At 39.9% G+C, this 23,544-nt stretch overlaps 1 protein-coding gene across 4 annotated transcripts; it reads right to left on the bottom strand.

Moving 5' to 3' along the window:
• Positions 1–12,214: 12,214 nt before the first annotated feature.
• Positions 12,215–22,694, bottom strand: LOC131145574 (uncharacterized). Of its 4 annotated transcripts, none has more exons than XM_058094735.1 (4): positions 21,993–22,694; positions 18,069–18,440; positions 13,415–17,962; positions 12,215–12,652 (listed from the first exon to the last, which is right to left on the bottom strand). In XM_058094735.1, exons 1-3 carry the CDS (start codon positions 22,110–22,112, stop codon positions 13,460–13,462), a joined length of 4,995 nt encoding a protein of 1,664 aa, XP_057950718.1. In that variant the 5' UTR covers positions 22,113–22,694; the 3' UTR covers positions 12,215–12,652; positions 13,415–13,459. The 4 variants fall into 4 exon arrangements, with proteins under 4 accessions (XP_057950718.1, XP_057950715.1, XP_057950716.1 ...); XM_058094733.1 differs by lacking the exon at positions 12,215–12,652 and adding an exon at positions 12,788–12,871 and having other exon boundaries at positions 21,993–22,609; XM_058094736.1 differs by lacking the exon at positions 12,215–12,652 and adding an exon at positions 13,175–13,306 and having other exon boundaries at positions 21,993–22,545.
• Between the last annotated feature and the right edge of the window lie 850 nt (positions 22,695–23,544).

Below are 23,544 nucleotides of genomic sequence, written 5' to 3' on the forward strand. Positions count from 1 at the left end.
GTTAACCTTCATCAGTATAAAGTGAGCAGATTAGTCAACTTGTCCACGATCACCCAAATTGCATTCTACCCATGAAGTGCTGGTGGCAACTTGGTGACAAAGTCCATGAAGATGTGCTCCCATTTCCACTCTGGGATACTCAATGGCTGCAATGGCCCTTCCGGCCTCTAATGTTTAACTTTCACCTGTTGACACATCAGAGATTGCTCCACGAAGTGAGAAATCTCCCTTTTCATGTCACTCTACCAGAATGATTTGTGCAAATCCTGATACATCTTCGTACTACCCGGATGTACCGTATACAAAGAATGATACATCTCTTCTAGAATCGTCCTCCTTATCCCCTCGTCTTTCGAAACGCACAGTCTGTTTTCAAACTTCAATACACCTCCCTCAGAGATGTTAAAATCTGTAATCAGCCCTTGCTGCACCTTCTCTATAACCTCAACTAGCTCCGCATCATTAATGTGCGCGGTTTTAATCTTCTCTAATAATGTTGTCTAGATAACCAAGCTAGCAATGAAAGCCTGGTGATTACCATCCACCAACTCCACACCAAGATTCTCCAGATCCTGTTTGATATGATGCTGAGCTATAACTGTAGATACTGCTGCATGCTCTGACTTCTGACTCAACACATCGACTACCACGTTAGCCTTCCTCAGGTGATAGCTAATGGTGCAATCGTAGTCCTTGATCAGTTCAAGTCAACTTCTCTACCTCATGTTCAACTCCTTTTGCATGAAAAAGTATTTGAGGCTCTTGTGACTCGTGAAGATCTCGCACTGTTCAACGTATAAGTAGTGTCTCCAGATCTTCAACACATATACTACTGCCGCCAACTCCAGATCATGCGTGGGGTAATTCTTCTCGTGCTCCTTGAGTTTCTGAGAAACATAAGCAATTACTTTCCTCTGTTGCATCAACACACATCCCAAACCCTTCAGCGATGCGTCGCTGTAAATCACAAATCCACCGTCCCTAGATGGGATGGTTAAAACTGGAGCAGTGACCAGTTGGTGTTTCAACTCCTAGAAACTCTGTTCGCACTCGTTCGTCCAATAAAATCTCACACCCTTCCTCGTCAACCGTGTCAGAAGGCGAGATAACTTAGAGAATCCCTCCACGAATTGTCGGTAATATCCAGCCAGCCCTAGGAAAATTTGAACATCCTACATGCTCTTCGGTTTCACCCAGTCAACCACTGCTTCTATCTTACCAAGATCAACCGAGATACCTCCCTTCGACACGACATGGCCAAGAAATGCGATCTGATTCAACCAGATTTCGCATTTCTTCAGCTTAGCATACAATTTCTTTTCCCGTAGTACTTGAAGTACCAACCTCAGATGGTTTTCGTGCTCTTCCGAACTCTTAGAGTATACTAGAATGTCATCGATAAATACCACTACAAACTAATCCAGGTATTCATAGAAAATCCTGTTCATTAGATCCATAAATACCGTCGGGGCGTTAGTCAACCCAAAAGGCATGACCAAAAACTCATAGTGACTGTATCTTGTTCGGAAAGCAGTCTTCGCAACATCCTTAGTCCTAACTCTCACCTGATGATACCATGACCGTAAATAAATCTTCGAAAAGACCTGTATTCCCTGCAGTTAGTCAAACAGATCATCAATACGAGGCAACGGGTATCTGTTCTTCACTGAACCATGTTGATCTCGTGGTAATCCATGCACATCCTCATTGACCTGTCTTTCTTCTTCACAAACAATACTAGAGCTCCCCAATGCGAAACACAAGGTCTGATAAAGCTCTTGTCCAGTAGTTCCTGCAACTGCTCCTTAAACTCCTTAAGTTCCACTGAAGCCATCCAATATGGAGCTTTAGAAATCGTTGTCTTGCCTGGCAACAATTCAATAATGAACTCCACCTCAAGATTAGGAGTTAAATCGGGTAAGTCTTCCGGGAATACATCCGAAAATTTGTTAACCACTCGGATATCTTTGAGTTTCGGATCATCTCATGGTGGTTCCTGCACACAAGTTGGGTACCCCTAACAACCGTCCAAGAGTAACCTTCTCGCTTGCATAGCTGATAGAATTTGTGGCATTGAACGCACACACGATCCCACGAACTCATATTCCTGCTCCCCAGAAGGTCTGAACACTACTACCTTCCTACAACAATCAATCACCGCATAACTGGAGAATAATCAATCCATCCCCAGTATGATGTCAAATCCACACATGTCACACACTACTAGGTTCCCCGGTAGCAGCCTTCTCTGAACAACCACTGGGTAGTTTCATAACATCTTACTACAGATTGTTACACTCACAGTCGGTGTAGCCAAAGACAACCACTCATCCATCACTTGGGTTTCAACCCCACATAGTTTCACAAAACTTGCAGATATAAAAGAAAGGGTTACTCCTGAATCAAATAATACAACAGCTCTATTCAAAAGCAATAACATGGTACATGTCACCATGTTTCCAGCATGTTCTGTATCTACAGGAGTAAGAGAGTACACCCTCGTCAGATCCGTGTTTACTTGATAGTTTTCTTAAGGCATCTGATTACTTCCATGGTTTTGGCTCGGTGCAAGCGTATCGCTCCTCTGTGCCTGGCAATTTCAGGATATGTGGCCTAGTTTGCCACGTTGTAGCAGTTACCCCAAAACGACTGGCATTCACCATCATGCCATTTACAGCACCTAGTGCATTGCACGAAAGATGGATTCCCTTGAGGACCCTACCGTTCGATGTTCTGGCGATAACTCAAACCATAGTTCTTCTTCTTCCACTGTCCCTGTCGAGGACCAGTCTGAGAACCAGAAGATACTGGCCTCTTCTTCTGTTCTTGTACCACCTCATCCTCTTGGAGAACAGCCTCAACTATGATGGCTTTACCCACCAGAACAGAAAACTCTCAAATCTACAGTATTCCCACAAGTCTGCGGATGTCCTTTCTCAGGCCCTTCTCGAACCTCCAAGCCTTCTTATACTCGTTCGAGATCAAACACGGCGCGAAATGAGATAGTTCAATATAGCTGGCAACATATCTCTACACTATCAGGGTTCCCTGAGTCAGACTCGAGAACACGTCGGCCTTATCATCACGAGTGGAAGCCGGGAAGTATCTCTCGAAAAACACCTCCTTGAAGTGGCTCCAAGTCACACCAAACGAACCAGCTCTCTGCTTTTCAAGCAAACTCACAGCAGTCCACCATCTTTCAGCTTCTCCTACCAGCTAAAAAGTAAAATAAAGAACCTTCTGCTAGTCAGTGCAATGCAGAACTTCCAATATCTTCTTGATCTTCTGCACCTAGTTTTCTACTACTGTCGGATCGGGTCCTCCCGTAAACGTCAGAGGGTGCATGCGGGTGAAACTCTCTATGGTACAACAAGTAGAAGTAAAAGAATGCTCACTTGTCCTAACACTTTGCCCGATCTCTTGCATGATCTGCCTCATCAAACCCTGAGTCATAGAAGGAGACCCATCACTCGCAGTCCCCTCGGAACTACTTTCCAAGTTGTTTTCGTTGGGCTCCATTCTGAAAATAGGATAGGAATCAATTAGAATTCCTATATTATACACAGTTAACACAATCGTTGAAAGCTAATCATGTTAATTCCAACCCTCACGAGTCCAGGTCTATCCTACCACACCAACACGAAACCATCAATTGTTTGCCGTGAATTTACTGAAATCGTCATTCCAGGAAAAACACAGAATGTCATCAATGAATCCTTGCCTAGCTACAAGACAATCCTCGACCTACTCTACCCATTCAATACCTTCTTATACTCTGGTATGTACACATATTCACGCCTAACCAAGTCTACAAGACCTAACAACTTGGTTAGCTCTAATACCAAGTTGTCAAGTCTCAAACCCGCAGATGGGACCTAGGTGTGAATTTAGTAACCTAACTTGTCTCTGTATCAATTAAAACATACATAATACTACACCGAATAAGGGTCTGACCCCGTGCGGTATACATATACCCTATACACATTCATATACTCATACATATACATCACATATGCAGGGAAAATGTTCTTTCTAATACATATAACATACTATACTAGAGTCTATACATAGCTAGAGTCTATGCTCCAAAATACCGTACATACCCCAGGTGTCTACGAAACCCAACAATGATAACCTGGTTACAAAATCCGTACTTACACAAGTACTATACGCAAGTAACCAACAACCACTCTCCCAAACACTAGGACGCTAATTTCGGCTACTCGAAGGACCTGAAAAGTATTTGTGTATTTAGGGTGAGACACCTCTCAGTAAGGAAGAAACAAGTTATATCAGTGTGTGGCATACAAGTGTTATTTTGACATAAAACATAACCTGTTAAAGTTCCAGTATTTTCACAATCCAGTTCAAGTACATACGATACAAAACATACGGTCAGTGTCGTCACACTCTTCGGTCGAAACCGGCCGCATTATACAGAGCACCCGATAACTTGGCATTAGCTGAAGCCCCATAGTAATATCGTTGCTGATACGGTGTCAACTCACACCCATCGATGACCAACCAGAACAAACAAGTGATATTTCATACCCTCGAATATAGAGTCGGACACTCTCGCCCATGGTATTTAGCCGAAACATGGCGTTTGCCCACTGTAATTAGACGAAACGTAGCAAATTTCACAAAACTTGGAACAATTTTGGAACTCATATTCCTATACCTCTCAGCTTACGGTAATTAGTCGTCACAGCTATTTTATAAACTTGGAACATTTTACATACAACAGTTCATTCCACACTTATTTGGTATGCAACAAATCATATAGTTTTCATTTCGAGAATACATTTTAATACAAATATAGGTATGGTCATCTCAATATCATAGTTTTATACAATATACGATTTTTCAACAAAAATAGAGATGATACCCGAAACCCCCAAATTTTTCCAAAACAATAACCTGAAAACCCCATATTTTTACCCGATAGATTTTCCCAAATAAGTAGGCAAATCATACATACAATTGTAAACTACATGTTTACCAATTCCGATTTCAAAAATAACTGATATAAATAGAATCCCCTTACCTTTAACTTGAAAACCAAAACACAAAATCTACGGCTTTAAAACTACGAACCGAGTTCCCAAAACCTAGACATCAAAGAACTATACTTCATTATAATTCCTACTACTACATATATACCGAAACGAAAACGAGATCGGACCCTTACCTCAATTTTGGGTCAAAACCCAAAAATCCTCGAAATGAATTTCTAATCCGCTATCCTTGAAGAGATTCTCCTCCTGATCCACATAGCAACGTCGAATCGTTGATTCCGACAACAGATGGCCCAAAAATCCTAGAGAGAAAGAGAGGATTTTGATTTCTTCTTCATTAAGCAAGTGAAAAGATATTTATAACTTGGTTGACCCAGCCAGACTCATCAACGAGACAGCGTCCTCATCAACGGGATACAAAAAGAAGTTCGTTGACACCAAGGTGGACTCGTCAACGAGCTTGAGATATCAGGATTCCCCAAAATCTCTCGGTATCTCCTCGTCGACGAACCACTGAAACTCGTCGCCGAGTTGTACAAGAGACTTCGTCGACGAGAAAAGAAGTCTCGTCAACGAGCCCTACTAAATTTTACCTTTTTAATTTTCCTTCTCTCTTTTCTTATTTATTTAATACACCTATCTCGAGTCGGGTTCTTACATAACTTGCTGTGAGGAATGGTGTATTCCCAAGAAGGGGGTGAATTTGGTTTTTAAAAAAAAATTTCTAATTAATTTACCAATTCACCGAATCATATCCCAATTAAAATTAAACGTGTGTATGCGAAATAGTCTCAGCAATAAATGAAACATACACGTGCGGAAATATAAACAAGATAAGAGAGAGAGAGAGAGAGAGAGAGAGAGAGAGAGAGAGAGAGAGAGAGAGAGAGAGAGAGAGAGAGAGAGAGAGAGAGAGAATGACACCTTGATCTTTACGAGGTTTGGCTATACCTGCCTACATCCTCATCTTGGGCAAACCCCCCAAGGATTTCACTAAAGTGCTCCCTTAACCGAGCGAAACAAACCATTACACACTCCTTACAGGGTGGAGCCCGCCTACACAACACTCCTTCAAATAGGATGGATCCCTCCTCTCCAAGAAATACCCCACGCCTAGTAAACCAGTCCTCTCTGGTGGACCAACCTCTCTAAGTGATGCCCCCTCACTTGGCCACGGTTCACAACCCAAACCGCGAAGAGGTTGTTTTAAAAACAATTTTGCATACAAAGAAAATGCTTCTTAATAGTTGATTTGTACAATTTAAAATCTAAATGCATCCTCAAATGATTTATAAATTGATGCTCAATAGAGCATAGGTTTTTCTCTAAAAAATATTTTGCATTATACGTGAGAGTGTGGAAAATAATTTCTTAAAAAATGATTGACCTTTGTGAAATGTGAGAAACCTTTCAAGCAAGTATATATTAAATGAATATATACTCAAAGCTCTCTTAACCAACTCAAATATTTTCTCCAAAAAGGGTTTTCAAAATGAAGAGTATGGGAGAAGTGATCTTTGAATATATCACAAGAATAAAAAAGAAAAGGCCTTCAAGCAATATATATGAACTTTGATATAAGCTCAAGCCTTTTTAAGAACCTTTAAAAAGGTTTTTTCCAAGAGAGTATTTTCAAAATGAAAGATGGAGAAATAACAATTTGATCTTTGAAATCTCAAGAACAAGAAGCTCCTCAAGCAAGTATATATAGATTTAAGGACTTGTGGTAAGGACTTGTCCCAGAAGGCCACTTGCAACGGTGGATCTAGGGTTCAAACCTTGTCACTTGCACCACACATCCGAATTTACCTCTTACGTGTTGGCTGTGGGCACGACTGGCATAGACGTGGAATTAGTCTGCCGCATAAGCCCAGGAAACCTGGCGTATCCGAAAAAAAACAGTATATATAGATTTAATATATCCTCAAAGCTTACTTGTATAATCCCAAGATTTTCTCCAAAAATATTTTTCAAAACGAAGAGTATAGGAGAAATTTGATCTTTGTAAAGTACAACAACAATAAAAGAAAAGGCCTTCAAGCAATATATATGAAGGATGATATAAGCTCAAGCCTTTTCAAAGAAAACCCCAAAAAGATTTTCTCCAAAATTCAACACCCGCTGCTCCACCTGTGACAATAGTTTGGGACCTCCTCCCATCTAGCAATTGGAGAAGAACTTGTCCGTGACAACTTTGACTACTGCCAAAAAACCCCGACTCAATTCTAGATACTACAACCAGAGACTATATTCTGGACTTTTAACAAATGGGCCTTCCCATAATAGTAAACACATACCCTATTGTATACCTCCTGTCATCCAAGTCTCCTACATAGTCTACATCCACAACTCTCACGACTGATGGATCACTATGTTTCCTGCCAAAACACTCCACTGCACTGGCATAGGGGACCTTTGACATATCTTGAACATCACCGTCCATCCTTGGGCACTAAGCGGTAGACAAATAAAAATGATTTGCCAACGGTGTACTGGTGACCAATTTAACCATACTAAACCTCTCCAATTCCTTCTCCACAAAACCACCCTGAGACAACCACAATCTCCCTACATTTCTGTTCACAAAACCACACTGAGATAACCCCAATCTCCCTATAACTCTATCCTTGCGAATCTTCAATCTAAGAATCTTCTTTGTCATACCCAAAACCTTCATGTCAAATTCTTTTCTTAACAGAGTTTCCAATTGATTAACCTCAGTCAAAGTCTTCCCGGCAACTAACATGTCATCAACATAAAATAATAGAAAAATTATTCACTTGCATCCTATCGCCCTCTTCCCTTTTGGAAGCTCCACCAACTCCCACAACTGATTCTTTTACAATAACTCCATCACCTCCACCATAGCACTCATCTATCTATTTTTCTCTTTGCTGTGCACCATATCTTGAAAAATAGTAAGAGCCTTGTTAGTAGTAATGAACGCATAAGACACCAGATCATCAAATTCATACTTGAGTGGTCCCTTGATAGTGCATCTAGACCCGTTGTGATCCTATTGGTCTCTCGAGTTATAACTTCATGCATTATGAACAATGTCATCTCTACCCTGACTTTGTAACTTCACCTGCATCACAATCTTATTTCTGTTGTAATTTATATTGTGATATTGTTGGTCTATTGAGTTAGAAATCCCTGCATTATGAACAATGGCATCTCTGCCTTGAGTTTCCAACTCCACATGCTCATTGCTGTTGCAGTTTTCAGACACCTGTTTCTCTTCATCTACCTGAGTACACTGCACCATGGCTTTCTTAGCAAAAATCATTCCTCCACTAATCACCACCTTGTTTGCCATTGGATCACACAACTTGAACCCACCTTTCTTATACCCTAGAAAAATGTATCGTCTAGAAATTTCACCAAGCTTAGATCTCACCTAACTAAAAATGTGCACAACTGAACATTCAAACGCTCTCAAACTAGAGTAGCCTACTGCATTACCTGTCCACACCTCTCCTGTAACTTTCTTATCTAGTGATACCCTTGGCGAACAACTAATTGAAAAACACGCCATACTCACTGACTTTCCTAAGAAGATCCTTTCAAGCCTTGCATACAACTTGCAATGCTGCTCACAAAACTCCTTGAACACCAGCGTACTCAGTTCCAATGTCTGACCTAAGGATCTCTCTCCTGGTCTGGTTTTCCACCTTAACCATAAGTTAAACCTGGCAAACATCTCTAACTTGTGCCACATGAAGTACACCAAGACCTTTCGTGATAAACTCACGAAATACATATATCCAACCTATGATGCTACCCTCATCGGTCCCTAAACATCTAAATAAATGTAGTTAAGAATACCCTCTATGTGTGTGGTTGTTTTACACAAAACAGTATTACCTTACTCAGAATCTGCAGTTGGAACTCTACCTACAACTGTGGTACCTAGTAGTGCATAGATATTTTCCACTAACTTTTATCCCTTCATCACCATTAAGAGGCCTTTACACACCTTCATTATCCCATTTTCATACTTGTAACTATCCCGTTACAATCTAAAATGCCCAATGAAATCACATTCTTCCATAAATCCGATATATGCCTTACATCACTTAATGTTCTCACAACATCATCATACATTTTAATTTTAATATTCCCTATTCCAATAATTTTTCTTCAAACATAATTTCCCTTTAGAATAGAAATAGAATTTACTAACCTATTGGAGCTAAACCAATTTATATTTGGTGTCATGTTATAAGAACATCCCGAATCTAGGATCCAAGAATCTGTGAGGCATTCTGAACGGATACAACAGATAGCATATCACCATCACGACTCCCTGAGCCTCCTCCTTTTACTACATTCGCGTATTTTGATGAATCCTCTTGATTTTATGCGTTCCCCTTCTTCCACTTCAGACACTACGATTTTATGTGTCTAATTTTTCCACACTTAAAACACCTTATGTCATTTCTTCTTCCCATATTGCCACTGAGATTTTTTACCACTCGATCCGCTCTGGAACTTGCTTCTCCTATGTTCCTAGTTACCCCTTCACCACAAGTCCTTTATCTTATGAAATTTCATTGTTGGCTTTCTTTCTTTGATGAAAACCCATTAGTGCACCTGTTACCACTTCCAAATTCAAGGTTTCTTTACCCCATGTTACAGTTGTAACCACATTTTCATGCGTGTGAGATACAGGTTGGGAATTCAATAGCATCAACGCCTTGTCTTCTTCCTCAAACTTCACATCAACCCACATCAAATCACCAATTATTTGATTGAATACATCGATGTGCTGGTTCAAATTTGAACCCTCTGCCATCTTAATCCAATTCAATTTTTTCTTAAGAAACAACTTTTTTGATAAAGAGGTAGACATATACCAGCTTTCCAGTTTCTGCCAAACCGTTGTTGGAGAATCCTCATCCATGACATGATACAACACGTCATCAACTAGACAAAACCTGATAGTCAACACAACATTTGCTTCCAATTCCTTCCAACTTGTTTCATCCATGTCTTTCGATTAACCTTCATATAATGCATTCACCATACCTTACTGCACTAACATATCTTTAATCTTTCTCTGCCATAGTCCGAAGTTTCCCATTCCATCAAATTTAACAACATCAAACTTTGCAGAAGAAATTCTAGAAGTCATTACAACAATGCTCTAATACCAACTTGTTGTGCAAATCAATAGGTAGCGGAAACAAATGATCACGGAAACAAACGATCTCACAATGCAGCACTCAATAGTGAAATATACAAAAAAAAAAAAAAACACAATCAGTTTCATAATTGTTAAATTCAAAATCACTAGACTATAAAACTCAAGCCCAACTTTATAATATTTTTATAAAAAAGATATTATATGAAATGTGTAATATAAAATAATAAAATTTTTAAATTTTTTTTATTAATCTCATAATTCGAGTCGAATATTATTACTAAACTCACTCGAATGGTTAAAATACTTGAGTGCCTCATACTTAAGTAGAACCGAATTAAATTAGAGAATGAGTCAAGTCTAAATAGCTCGCAATGGTATGAAAGAGGGGGAAGCATACTCCCGAGATGCGTTATAAACAAGGCAGCAAAAGGAAACACAAAAAGAACAAAAAAAAAAGGCAAATGCCGCAGGACAGAATGCCCCTTGGCAGAAGATGATTTGGAAGAATGCTTGTGCTCCCAAACATTCATTTATTCTCCAGTGGCTACTAAAGGAAAGCTGTTGACTAGCGACAAAATAAGTGTTGAAGGGGTGGATAGAACCAGTGTGTTCTGTGGAACTGAGTTGGAAACACTAAATCATTTGTTTTTCAAGTGCAGAATCTCATGTACTGTATGGAATTATATTAGGAGCGGACTGGGGCTGACTAGGGCCATGACTGTGAAAGCTAGTCTCAAATGGCTTCTCAAGATGGTCAAAGGCACCAGAGTTCAGGCAGTGGCTAAGAGAGTTTGTCTGGCCATCACAGTTTATTGTTTATGGCATTTTCGGAACAAGATGATATTTGAAGGCATTGTCACCCAACTTGCTGCTTATTTTAAAAGTGATTCAAACTCACACTTTGGAATAGTGTATGAGAAATTTCCCTTCCTTTGTACTTGAGTTATAGTTACTTTGGCTTTTAAGCACTGGGTATGCCCAGATTGTAATGTAATTAAGTGGTAGGTAGTTGCTCCCGTGGCCTCCCAGGTTTTGATGTTTAGTAATTCTTTGGCTGTATGAGATTTGGACTCCTTTCAGAGTGGTTGTACATAACCATTTTGGTCTATAATTATACTTTTATGATCAAAAAAACAAAAAGCAAGGAATGTTTCATTCATTTAGCCTGCCAGTGGAGTGCATGGCTTCGGAATTGTGTGGAGCCGCATGCACCATCCACATGTAAGCACACGCACAACTCGGAAGTAAATTTTGAGTCTTCATATTTGGAAAACTATAAAAATTCTGAATTTAAAGTTGAATTAGTATGAATTTATATGTAACTGATAGATATCAAAACCCAAGGCATAGAGCTTCCAAACACAACCTAATTGATGTCCCGATCATCAGATCTATCAATACAATAATATGTTGTCCACGTACATAATGCCAAATCCAAGGCCTGAATATCACATTCCCTTCCATGGAAGGACAATTCCAGTAATTAAATTACTAGACGCAAGAACCAATATCTCTACCATATTTCAGGATCCCTATTAGGCAAACAATTTTTACAAGGCCCGTATCAATTAGGCTCTATGATAAACCAAACACCTCCCAAAAGCTGAGTCAGAGAGAACCCACAAGCAAAGCAAAAGGATACACACCTCATTAATACTAAATTTTCATTCATTGAAGCCTGCGGTTCTATCATCACTGCAGGAGCAGCAAGCATGTCGGACAATTGGCGCATATTACAACTGGTACACCATAAGGAACAACTCCCTCTCTCAAAACCAAAAAAAAAACAGAACAATGCACAGAAAAGAGAAACATTTAGTACAAATTAACTTTGATAGCGATGAGAAAAGACATGGAAATGTTTTAATCCATAGCCACATTGGGCATTCAACAGGCTGCAACAAGGTAAAACTAGGACAAAGAAAAATGGAGCTTAAAATAAGAATGTAACATCAATCCATTGCAACTGAAATCATCCTACATCAGGAAAAGCTCCAGTGCCACAAATTCTGCAACCACTCTGTCATATATATACTAATGAGAAGAAAAAGGAAAGAATGGAACATGATAGATGATAGATAAATTAAGAATGCAAAGGAGATTCTGCTCAGCACCAGTCCACAAATCCAACCTCCCTTGACATAAGATTTTGGTAAGAGGTCAGAGTTGGGTTCAATGGTATACATAGTTAATACACTAAGAACACCAGTGTGGGTACCAATTCTATTTTTTTGGGCAACAACGAACTCATGATCTCCAACAGTTAAATATCTACAGTGGGGGGAAACATACCTTCAACCTCCCAGAACATTTTCAATAACAAACAGCTCACAGACCCCAGACAGATTCGTCTTAAGTTACAATGATACAGCCGAAGGGGGTGGGGGACGGAGACTATGAACACAAAATAACTCACCACCCATCCTGAGAGTGCACCAATTAGAAGAAGACTTCTGGGAGTCAGCCACTGCCCATCCTCGATAAACTGAGGAAAAGAAAAAGGAAAACTACAATTGAATAGCAGGAAATCACATACCAAAAACTGACAACCTCCTCCCCTCCCCCCGGCCCCTCCTAAAAAAAAAAAAAAAAAATTAACAAAACTAAAATAAAATAAACAAATAAGATCGTCGTTACTCTGTCTGAGGAGGAGCACCTACAACAGTATTACCACGAGCTTGATGAAATAATTCACCCGTCAGCACTATTTTAAGAAGAAAAAGAAAAATGGAACGGTTGGAGTTGCACTGCATTTGCTTCAAGGGAAGAAAGAAGAAAGCTTATACAGGTGGTGCAACACAAATCAAAATGTCCAACATATTTTATGCATTTTGTGCAATCAAAGGAAATGGTCTTTTAAGAAAAGAAAAAGGAAAATTGCCCCCCATTCACTAGTTTTCCTTTCAATTTTGCAAATGTTTAAAAAGAATTAAAACCATAACAACATGGACCTGTATGAAAAAATATATTATTTATTTATTTATATTTAAATTATAGCATTTACCAATTGCAAAACACCGCAAAGCGTTTATTTGACTAAAAATCAAACTTGCATTAAACAACACCTAGTCAGGGAAAAAAAGGGAAAAGAAAAATAACACTACCACAATCCAGTTGCCTGGCATGTTGTATTGGTTAGCTGCAACAATCATAAATGAAAAGGTAATTACAAAGGAAATGGTCCCTGCCAGTTCCCAAATTTGACATTATTGCAATAACAGAGCCAAATACATTAGGAAAAACTTACAAGCTTTCTACAGCAGAGCAGCCAATTCTGTGCCAGTCAGCACTCCTATTGCCATGAAGATTGCTTGCGGCCAAACCTCTCTGGATCCCACCCTCCCTCAGGATCCTTCCTCTTCAAAACACCACCTGCCACCTGGTACATCCTTGCCTGCTCCTCTGCTAAGGCCTGTGAACTGGCAACAGAGAGTTGCCTCGCTGTGAGAGGCAAAGTCTCATCTCTCCCGTCTATATCTGGGCCTCCAGGGCCTGCATTAAGGTCTAGGCTCTGCCTGCCCGGTTTCCTACGACTGTCCGCTACACCATTATTGCCACCCTCTGGAAGGCTAACAACATAAGGCCTCGGAAACTGGGATGAAACTGTACTGCCAGGCCCTATTAACTGTGTATGAACAGCGGGGAAGCAAAGTCTCCCACCAGATGACGAATCCAAAAATGTAGTTGAACCAACTGAAAAGGTGGCTGAAGGCAAAGGGAAGCTGGATCCAAAAGGAAAGACAGGATACTGATATGGGGAGGAGGGAAAGGACACTGCAGGAGAAGATGACAACACCGAACCCCTATAGGCATCAGGACTAAATGGGCTACCACTAGTATGGGGACCCATTATCCTGGGGGGTCCCCCCGTTGCAACAATTGGAAAGGACTGCTCCCCTCTATCTGGCAAAATTGATGGAATTGTGAGCGCTGAGTAAGTGTTCCCTTGAGGAAACCATGAAGCTAAGTTTCCTACTTCTGTATTATTCATTCTAACACAAGCTGCATGCGTCTGTGAAGGTTGCGAAGGTATGCTACTCCGGGCTGGCTGGCTAAATGGTGATGGCTCAACACTTGGCTCTTCAAGGCCAGGACCATTGTTCAAATCAAAGTCCCTCCGAAAGTTCACCTCACCATTGGGATATCCAGCTGACAATGACGATTTAACTGACAGGAGTGGGACCTCCAATCTATGACCATTGCTTGTTGAGCACTGCCCAATATCAGCAGCTTCATCAACTCTGTTTAAATCAAGATCAAGGCCTCCAAAGGCACGAACAGGGGCACAACCACGCGCCAAATCATGACTATTTATGGCATTAGATATTGAGCCTGTTTCCTCAGCAGAGTTCTGACAAGCCATGTCATCAAGAATTCTTTCATCCGGCACGTTCAGGTCAATATCCAATAGAGGACGACCCTGTTTACCACCTGTAGCATCAGCAAAGGAAGCACTAGCTGTTCCAAGAGACATCTCCAGAACCTTCCTGGGTTCAGCTGGGCGAAACGCACTTGTAGCAGCTGATCCCTTCCATCCAAGTTCTCCCTTACTCCTCAATAAGTCATCTGGTGGCACAAAAGGGCCTTTGGCAGCTGCAGCAACTGTAATTGAAGCAGGAGTTCCACCTGTGGTTGAAGAAACAGGAAATGGCAATGGGCTAATTAGATTTACAGAAGCTGAACATCCAGGTGGCACCAAGTTAATTGGCTCTCCACATTTACCATCATCAACATTAAAGCCTTCATTCAAATCAAACTCCAGCTTTGTGTCCGCATCTGAACCCCCGGAAGCAGAGAATGAAGAAGCATCTGCAGTTGTTGACGCACATTCATCTGTTTCATCCCCTTCAGTGCCAGTTAATTTGTTTGCTCTAGATCTCATATGCTGTTCTGTTTGAGAGACAGGTCCACCAGAAGAGGGCTCGAAACCAACATTATTTTCTATGCTCTCTTCCACAAACTCACCCCTACTATCTGCAGTAGCCCGATCTGAGCCTGCTACAACTCGATTCTCAACAGCGGGAGACGTATTATTTTCCTGCTCAATTTTCTGCTTTTCAACCTGACTGACATGATTCCTGGCATTAATTTCGTCAAGTCTTTCACCTTTAATTACATCAGTATTTTCTGGAGTCAAATCTTTGCCAGAATCTGAAGGCAGTGGAATTTCATCATTGGTTTTCTCTAGACACTCAGAATGCATCATTGTGGCAGGTGGCTTAGACTCTGTTTTGACCCCACCGCCAAACCCTCCATTCACATTATTCTTTTTGTTGCTGCTAGTTTCTAATAAAGGGCAAGATGGTAATACTTCAACAGCTTTCTTCTCGCCTTCTACACTTGAAAAGAGATTATTCAGTTTATCCTCTGCTGACAAAGAACTGCTTAACTTTTGTTTACTGTCTGAAATTCCGTTAGCATTTGCTCCAGTGGGAACAGACTTTCTTTCATGATGTTGATCTTCTTCATCCACACCCTTTTCTCTAGCACATGTTGGGGATGCGGCCAAAGAAGCAGCAATCACATCATCTGACTTACCATTAGTTTCTAAGCACGGCCCAACAGTTTGTTGCAAATCCATACAGGATGAATTCATAAATTCATTGTGATCACCAGGTTTCTCTTCAGAAAAAGAAGTTTCTTTACGATCTCTAGAGAAGTTGGCAGATGCATGCTTTACTAGTTGATGTAAGCCATCCTTAGGCCACAAATTACCAGCAGTAATACACTGTTTCCCAGAATCACTATTAGCCACATCGTTAGGCAGGTTTTGTGCCTGAGCAGGATCATCTCTACCTGACGGTTTTGGTTTCACATCAGTGGCTGGGCAACAGTCGTCAACCATGGTACTGGTTCCCTGTGGAGAGTCAGTGGGCGAAACCAAATCACCCCTGGACATTTCTCCAGCAGCCACACTAGCAAGTAGATTCATCCCAACATCATCCCCAACTGACATGGAAGCATTTGTTTCAGAGCACTTGACACAGCTTTCAATTAAAGCATTTATAGAGGTAAAAGAACCGTCATGCAATTTCTCTGACTTGGCTTCATTTCCTGATGAGGAGGAAGCAGCTTTTGATAATTCTGCCATTTTCCTGGCAGCATCACCAGTCTTACAGTGCTCTCCGTCAGGAACAGAAGGGGGTGACCCATCCCCTTCATCAGACCCAGTAAGAACATCTTTGAAGTCATTGCTTTGCCATGACTCTGTGTTCACATCTGAAGCAATATTGGTGCGATAAGCATCGCTTTTGTCCTTTAAGGCACGATCAAATTGTTCATGCTTCTCTGAAATAACTGGAGAAGATGCTCTGCTATTCACGATGGATGGGTCATCAAAAGATCCACCACTGGCACTTTGTGCAGGACTCCGGCCCCGGTTTGGAATCTTGACTATTAGTTTGTGATTGTTTCCCTCAGCAACAGGAATATCACTTGCCTTTTCACATGTTAATCCTGAATGCGATAATTTTTCTGGAGTGGGATTTCTGTGCAAAGAACTTCTGCTTGACCCAGTTTCCCTCTGAACTCCAGATAAATTGGGCCCTGGGAACCCATTTACTGATTTCCGATGCCGAGAAGCACCGGCTGACATTTTACTCACACTCATTGACCCAGCAGTGGAACTCCTAGCATCTTCCTTCCCCGGAAAAGCCACAGTCTTGGCATGATCACTAGAACAAGATTGACTGTTATTGTGAGACTGACTAGAACTGCTGCTCTTCTCATCCCTGGCAGCTGTTTGAGGATCTGAAACACTACCAACAAGGATTCTGGGCTGTCCATCCTTTGAGTTAGTACCTACAGATGCAGGGGATGGCACTGATTTCATATTCCCCAGAGAAGCAGACCCAGACTTCACAGCATCCCCCTGAACTGGCTTGACTGAAGCACTTCTAGATGCAGAAAGCTGTGTAACAGAACTCTTCATCGCACCCTCAGAGGATCCACCCAAATGTCTGCTCCCACCGTGAGAAACATCAGCATGACGTGGTCTGGCAGGCCATGCAACAGCTTGACTAGAACCAGACTTTGCATCATGGCTGTTCATCTCAGCCTCAACACGTTTCTTCCATGTGTCGACCAAACTCCTTGCCTTTTTATGAATTTCCATGTTTTTATGTGTACGTAAATGATTCACAGATTTTCCAATGTTACACATTTGTAGGGCATTAAGATTCACAGGCAACTTATCAAGTGCACGAAGTAGAACCAAAAGAAATTCCTCAATAGATTTATCATTTTCTCTGGAGCTGCTACCATCACCAATCTTCCCTTTATGGACTTCCTGAAGCCACTCATCCAATACAGGCAAACCCTTGAGCTGCACAAACCAACTCAGGCAATCAAAATTTTCTGTGGCTGCTATAGCACCTGCAAGCAAGGATCGGCCAGCCAAGTCTATTTTCCTATCACTCCTCTCAGGCAGCATTAGTTGCACCAATTTTTCAACACCTTCCATATCTACAAGCCCTCCTCCTTTGTCGGTTATTTTTACGATCTCAGATTTTAAAATACTTTCAGCTCTAAAATTACCCAAATCAGCATCATCTATTTTTGAAGAACGTTCTCGTTTAACAGGCTCAGAACCCTGGTCTCCACGCTCTCTTTTCTTTCCCCTAGCTTGGGTTGGAAAAGAAGTACCATTGTGCTGTACATTATCCGAGCCAGATTTTAATTGTGATGTTGATGCTGGACCATTCATTGGTTTTGGAGATCGGCCACCTGGTTGTACGGTTGCATGCATTTCTATTTGTGTTTTATGTAACAGCTGATCTACCTCTTCTTGTCGCTCCTGCATAAAGATAAGAAATTAGCTATCCCAAAAAAAAGTAAGAAAATGAAAGAAATATATCATGATGGAGGAAATTTGAGGAGACTTGCAAAGCTGCTATACTCACATCAATGTAATCTTGATCAGTTAGCCACCATAAACATTTGTTTGCAATGTCATATACCCGCCTGCACACAAACGAGGATAACCCTGAAGGAAGTTCAACACCTTTAGGAAGGAATGTAACTTTGCATGGATGAAGTAATGAGGCAGCTGGAATCTCATCCTTGTGAAATGAATAGAAGACTTCGTTAGGCGCAGCTTCCAGGAGGAAGCCTTTGCCAAGCTTTACTTCAGTAGGTCGATAAATCCAATTCACACCCAATTTCAGATTGTTCTCTCTACCCACAGTTAACCAACGAATTATTCCAATGAAAGGTGGGGAATCCTGAGGTGGCTTGAAAAGAGCACAGTCACCAATGCGAATCCTACGCCCATCCTATAAAACAGAGAAATCTCAGAGTACCATAAAAATAAAGAAATCAAATAACAGTCAGCTGGTGCAAATTTTAAAATACATATTAAATAGCTGGTTCAACCATTGTTAATGTGAGTGATTGTTAAAAAACACCATTTCAATCACAGCTTAAAAAAATTACAAACAAGCCAGCTACGGCACACTGAACACATCTGAACACAACCACCACACTGAATTCAAGCAATTCAACACTATTTGCAACATTGCATGGAACACTTAACTAAAATAATAAATGTAATTAAAAACAGAATCATTTTGCACAGATTTGACAAGAATCAAAGACACAACAACACAAATATGAACAGTAAAAAATATCACAATCTTCCAAAGTATATTTCAACTAACCGTCAACACAACAACAGGAACTCCAGAAAATTATGCGTCTTCATTTTTCTTCAGTTTGCCTCAAAAAAGGGGTAAATTGAACTTAATATAAAAGAATCTTTCCATATGACACTGGACATGACAGAACACATAAGAAATTTTTTCTTCCTTTCATTTGTGCAGCATCTTACTAATGAAAATGAATCAAGGTATACAAAATGGCGATTTTATCCACACTTGCCAACAAGAATATAAGCACTGAACCCACATTAAAGAGTTCTTAATCAAATGTTTGAAATAATGATAGGCTCACTGAACAAATCACACTTTGAAAATGTGAGTTCAGTAGGTGCAACCAAAACCACATTTTGAACCTACGATTTTTAATGCAGATGCCAATTAAATCAAAATAAGGGATTTCACAATCAAAGCTAAATTGCAATTTGAACTCACAATTTGGTGTCGAAAGACCTACTTTGAAAATTTGCATGAAAAGATACCTATTATAGAAAGTGTGTTTAATAGAAAAATCTAATTTGGTCGAAAACTCCCACATTAAATAATTACACGAGTTGATTTCTAAATTTGGTATGACAAAGTTCATGTTCAGAACAATATAAACTTGTATATAGACATACTTAAGAATTTTTGAAGTCAGAGAAAAATAAGACAATATCTCAACAGTTATACATAATAAAAGTCCAAAGACTCCAAACTCATCCTAACTGGTCAAGGTAAAACCTAGCTACCTATACATTTTGCCTCTTAGGCTATATCATCCATTACACCCTGGGCAATTATGTCCAGTTTTCACAACCAATGACCACCCAAGTTCTGTTTTTCTTTTTTTCTTTCTTATGCAATGACTTGAATCAAAGCACTTGTCGTACCACTCCATTGTCCAATTTTCTTTGTAAGTAGCTGAAACATCTTAAAAAATTATTGAGTTCACATCACGCATTCTGTCATTGGTGCCACCTCTTAACTCATCTTGCATGTATTCATTCTCATTATATACTTCAATAACCATTGGTGTTAACTTTATCATTTTGGGCTACTCTCATTTTATTAACATGATGTTTCTTAGTTGCCCAACATCCTATATCATGAAGCATAACTAGCCCTTGCAGCTGTCTCATAATTCCATTTTAAGAAGTATTGTCCATTCAATCATCCTATTAGTCCGCTTCATATACACTACAGTTTTGAGATTAGCTTCACTGAATCAAAAACATTAGAATGAAGAATATGCACAAGAAGTCCTCAGCCAAGATGTAGTGGATAATTCATCTCACTTAACAAAAAAAATGCTCACTTTTGAGCATCTCTAGCACAGTTTTTCTAAAATCTCATTTCCACATTGCTTTTAGCATACTTAGTTCCACATAGTTTGCCTTAATCCTGGCTTGCATGTGTTAATGATACAAATATTGCAGTTTCACTAGTCCAACGAAATGATGTCTGTGGTAGGCTGATGGCCACTGTACAACACAAGTCTAACAATATGAACATCAAAATTTATCATATTATTCATCTTTTGGACTAGAGAATTTCTAAAATACTGGACAAAGTAAAATTATGCAATCAAAAATAAAACTAGCTAACAAGGAGCAATATTACAATACCATACAAAGCAAGCACCGGCATATGGTTGCAAAAAGAATGTTCGAATCAAACATTCATTTTTTACACTATTGAACAATCTTTTACTCATACAGCTGCTAGCAAGTGTTCATGCGATCCACAGCCCATTCACTGAGCACTATGGATGAGAAGTTATTCAAAGATTAAGGAGCGTGGTTGCAGCAAGTTGAAATTTAAAGAAGATTGTGAGTTACAGAAGAGTTGTTTTAAAAAAAAAGTAAGGAAACTAATTACATAAAATTAATAGATTCCCATAACCTTCTAACCCTTCAATCATTTCTACCTAAATAGTATAAACAGCATTTAAATTTTTTCATTGAAACATAGGAAGGAAAAAAAAAAAGACGTGATTAAAATGAGAATTTCCCTTAACAGTAATACAGAAAACAGTGGAAGCCTTTTTACTATGTCATTAAATATGATGGTAATAACTACCTTAGAAAAGAGAAATACATTACAAAAGAACACCCCCCCCCCTATTAAAATGGAAAACCCATATCTCTCTCCTCTCCCTGCCTCTCTCTCTCTCTCTACACACATTATAGATATGGAAAATGAAAGCATAAGCCAAAATGAAACAAAAATCCATTAAAGCATACAAACAAGACTTCAAACTCACTAGCAACCATGCTCCACCAGCAATCTCAGGTCGGTGTTGATTACTTCTGAAGAAAAACAGATGTGTTTTACCCAAAAAACTTTTATATTAATCGCCTATTTGCGTTGTAGGATTCTCCCCACAAAGAATTTCATAAGCCTATCAAACTTGATGATACTGATATGTCATCTGACACTTCAAAACAACAAAACAACCTTTGGTTGGATTCTAAAACAATTTACAGGTCTTAACCAAATTTAAGCACCCTTCAGCATAGTTCAACACTTCAACATCGCATCTCTGGCAATGAACCTGATAAGCAAAAAACCATATGCTTTCAAAACTGGAAAAATATTAAGACATCAATTAATCCACAGGAGAAGAAATAACCAAAAACTCAAGAAAGTGAGGAATTTCCTTAAATTTCCAGCACTTCCCAAAATGAATTCAATGGTGCGTGATTGCTAATCAAACCCAGTTTATTCCCTAATGCAGAAGATACAATTGAAGTGCAGCTATAATTACTTTCCCCAGCAAACACCAAAACCTAAAGTTAAGAATGCTCAATAACTAGAAAACATTCCAATCATGAATACGATCTATCCCAAGCTTGCCATATTACATCCTAAGGTACCTTCCAGAATGCAAAGACCCAAATTGGGCACCCAAACCATCACGTTCAAGGAACATTTATCCCGATAGAAAAGCCATTATAGCACAATAATATAACAGGGAGTTCTACACCAGTCAAGCCAATAGCAGTTAATTTTGAAAAATCAAGGCTTTATTTTCCCAAGCATACACCAACCCCAGCTTCCATTTATTGAAACAAGAACGAATCCAGCTCTCACATAACACACAGACTAATTTACATGAGACGAACAAAAATACCACAAATCAATAGAAACAAAAGAAAAATTCTCAATAGCAACCCATCAAGGCAATACCTTGCAGAAAGAATCAGCTGTAGATGTACAAGAATCACCGGCTACAGTCGTCGTGCCACGCGAGGGGACCGACCACATGTGCCGACTCCGCTTCCTATTCTCACCTTCCCGCCCATGCATAATAGCCTGGCATCTTCCCCAGTTTTGTCTTCGATCCGACCTCTACACCCAACGAGAACCATCAATCCCACCGTAATTCACACGCCAAAAATACAGCCCCGAAAAATAAAAAACCCTAGACTCAAATTATCCGCGCCACGGAAAACCCTAGATCCCCCACAAACACCCCCACAACCATCTTCGATCCCCCAATCACACAAAAAACCCTAATTCAAAACCAATCCAGCAATTCAATCCCAAAAAAATCTAGGGCTCGACTCGATACACCGATCAGATGCAAGTTCAACACCTTCGAAACTCAGATCCGCATAAAGATAACATCAATTCCTCGCCATCCACAGAGAACGAAGACTCGACTACAGATTTCGACAAGCCGCCTTTCGAAGAACACAGAGAGGAAGAGAGAGAACGCACGATCTAGAGAGAGAGGGAGCAAAGGGAAAGGTGTACTTGGTACTTGAAAGAGCACCACGGGCAGTGGGGCAGAGCGGGCAGTTGGGGCAGAGCAGCGATAAACTCACCCGGGGGGTAGGTGAAGGCTGTGAAGTGAAGAATTTGGAGGCTACGGTGGGTTGTAATGGCTTATCTCTGTTGACTGATCCTCTGAATTGACTTTGCTATTCTGAGATCTGATTGGCTGATTCACTGTCAGCGACCGAATCATGTCCCTTCGTTTTAGCATGTTGGAAGACATGAGCAGTGATTGTGTCACCCAAGGCACCAGGGTGGTGGGTGGGCCCAAGCCCTATTAAATGTGACGGGTGTAATTTCATTAGGGGCATCAACATGGGGGCATGTGAAGGAGAAGTTAAGGTTGTCTTTGCGGTGTTCCCACCCCCCACTTTTTCTTTAGGGTTACGAGGGGAAGGAAAAAATTCAATATTATAAAAATAGTCTCTCCTTTAATAATTCATCCCTAAGAGAAAGAATAAAATATTATTTTTAAAAAAATTTATCATTCATTCTTTTGAGAATGGTTAAAAATGAAAATAGTGTAAAAAAAAAAATAGTAGGAGAGGGTGTTTGTTGTAATTAATAACTTTTTAATGGATCGATTTTAGAATAATTTATCAAAATTCATAAACTAATCAATTTTATTTATTTTCATCTTTAAACACTCTCATAACTCTTATTTATTTAATCAATAACCAACAAAATTCAAATACTCTTTTAAGAGGCACGGCAACTTTTCATGGCTTCTCCGTCCTTCCTATAATCATCCTCCCACCATTGCCTCCAATTGTTCTCTCATGCAATCATCTCTTACCGTTCACCGTTGCCTTCTTCTAAGTATATATATGTACTTGTGTATGTACAAGTATGAGTGTGTGTTTGTGTGTGTGTGTGTGTGTGTGTGTGTATGTGAGTATATATGTATGTATAGGTGTGTGTATATGTATGTATGTTAGTATATATGTGTGTGTATGTATGG

Source organism: Malania oleifera, chromosome 13, assembly GCF_029873635.1.
Source record: "Malania oleifera isolate guangnan ecotype guangnan chromosome 13, ASM2987363v1, whole genome shotgun sequence".
Classification (NCBI taxonomy): Eukaryota; Viridiplantae; Streptophyta; class Magnoliopsida; order Santalales; family Ximeniaceae; genus Malania; species Malania oleifera.

What these genes read in the sequence shown, in the direction of transcription:
- LOC131145574 (XM_058094735.1), bottom strand. Translation starts at nt 22,112, where the DNA reads ATGCATGGGCGGGAAGGTGAGAATAGGAAGCGGAGTCGGCACATGTGG. An exon ending in CAGCTGATTCTTTCTGCAAG is followed by an intron (nt 18,441 to 21,992) that starts GTATTGCCTTGA and finishes TCTGTTTTATAG; the next exon opens with GATGGGCGTAGGATTCGCAT. An exon ending in CTGATCAAGATTACATTGAT is followed by an intron (nt 17,963 to 18,068) that starts GTGAGTATAGCA and finishes ATCTTTATGCAG; the next exon opens with GAGCGACAAGAAGAGGTAGA.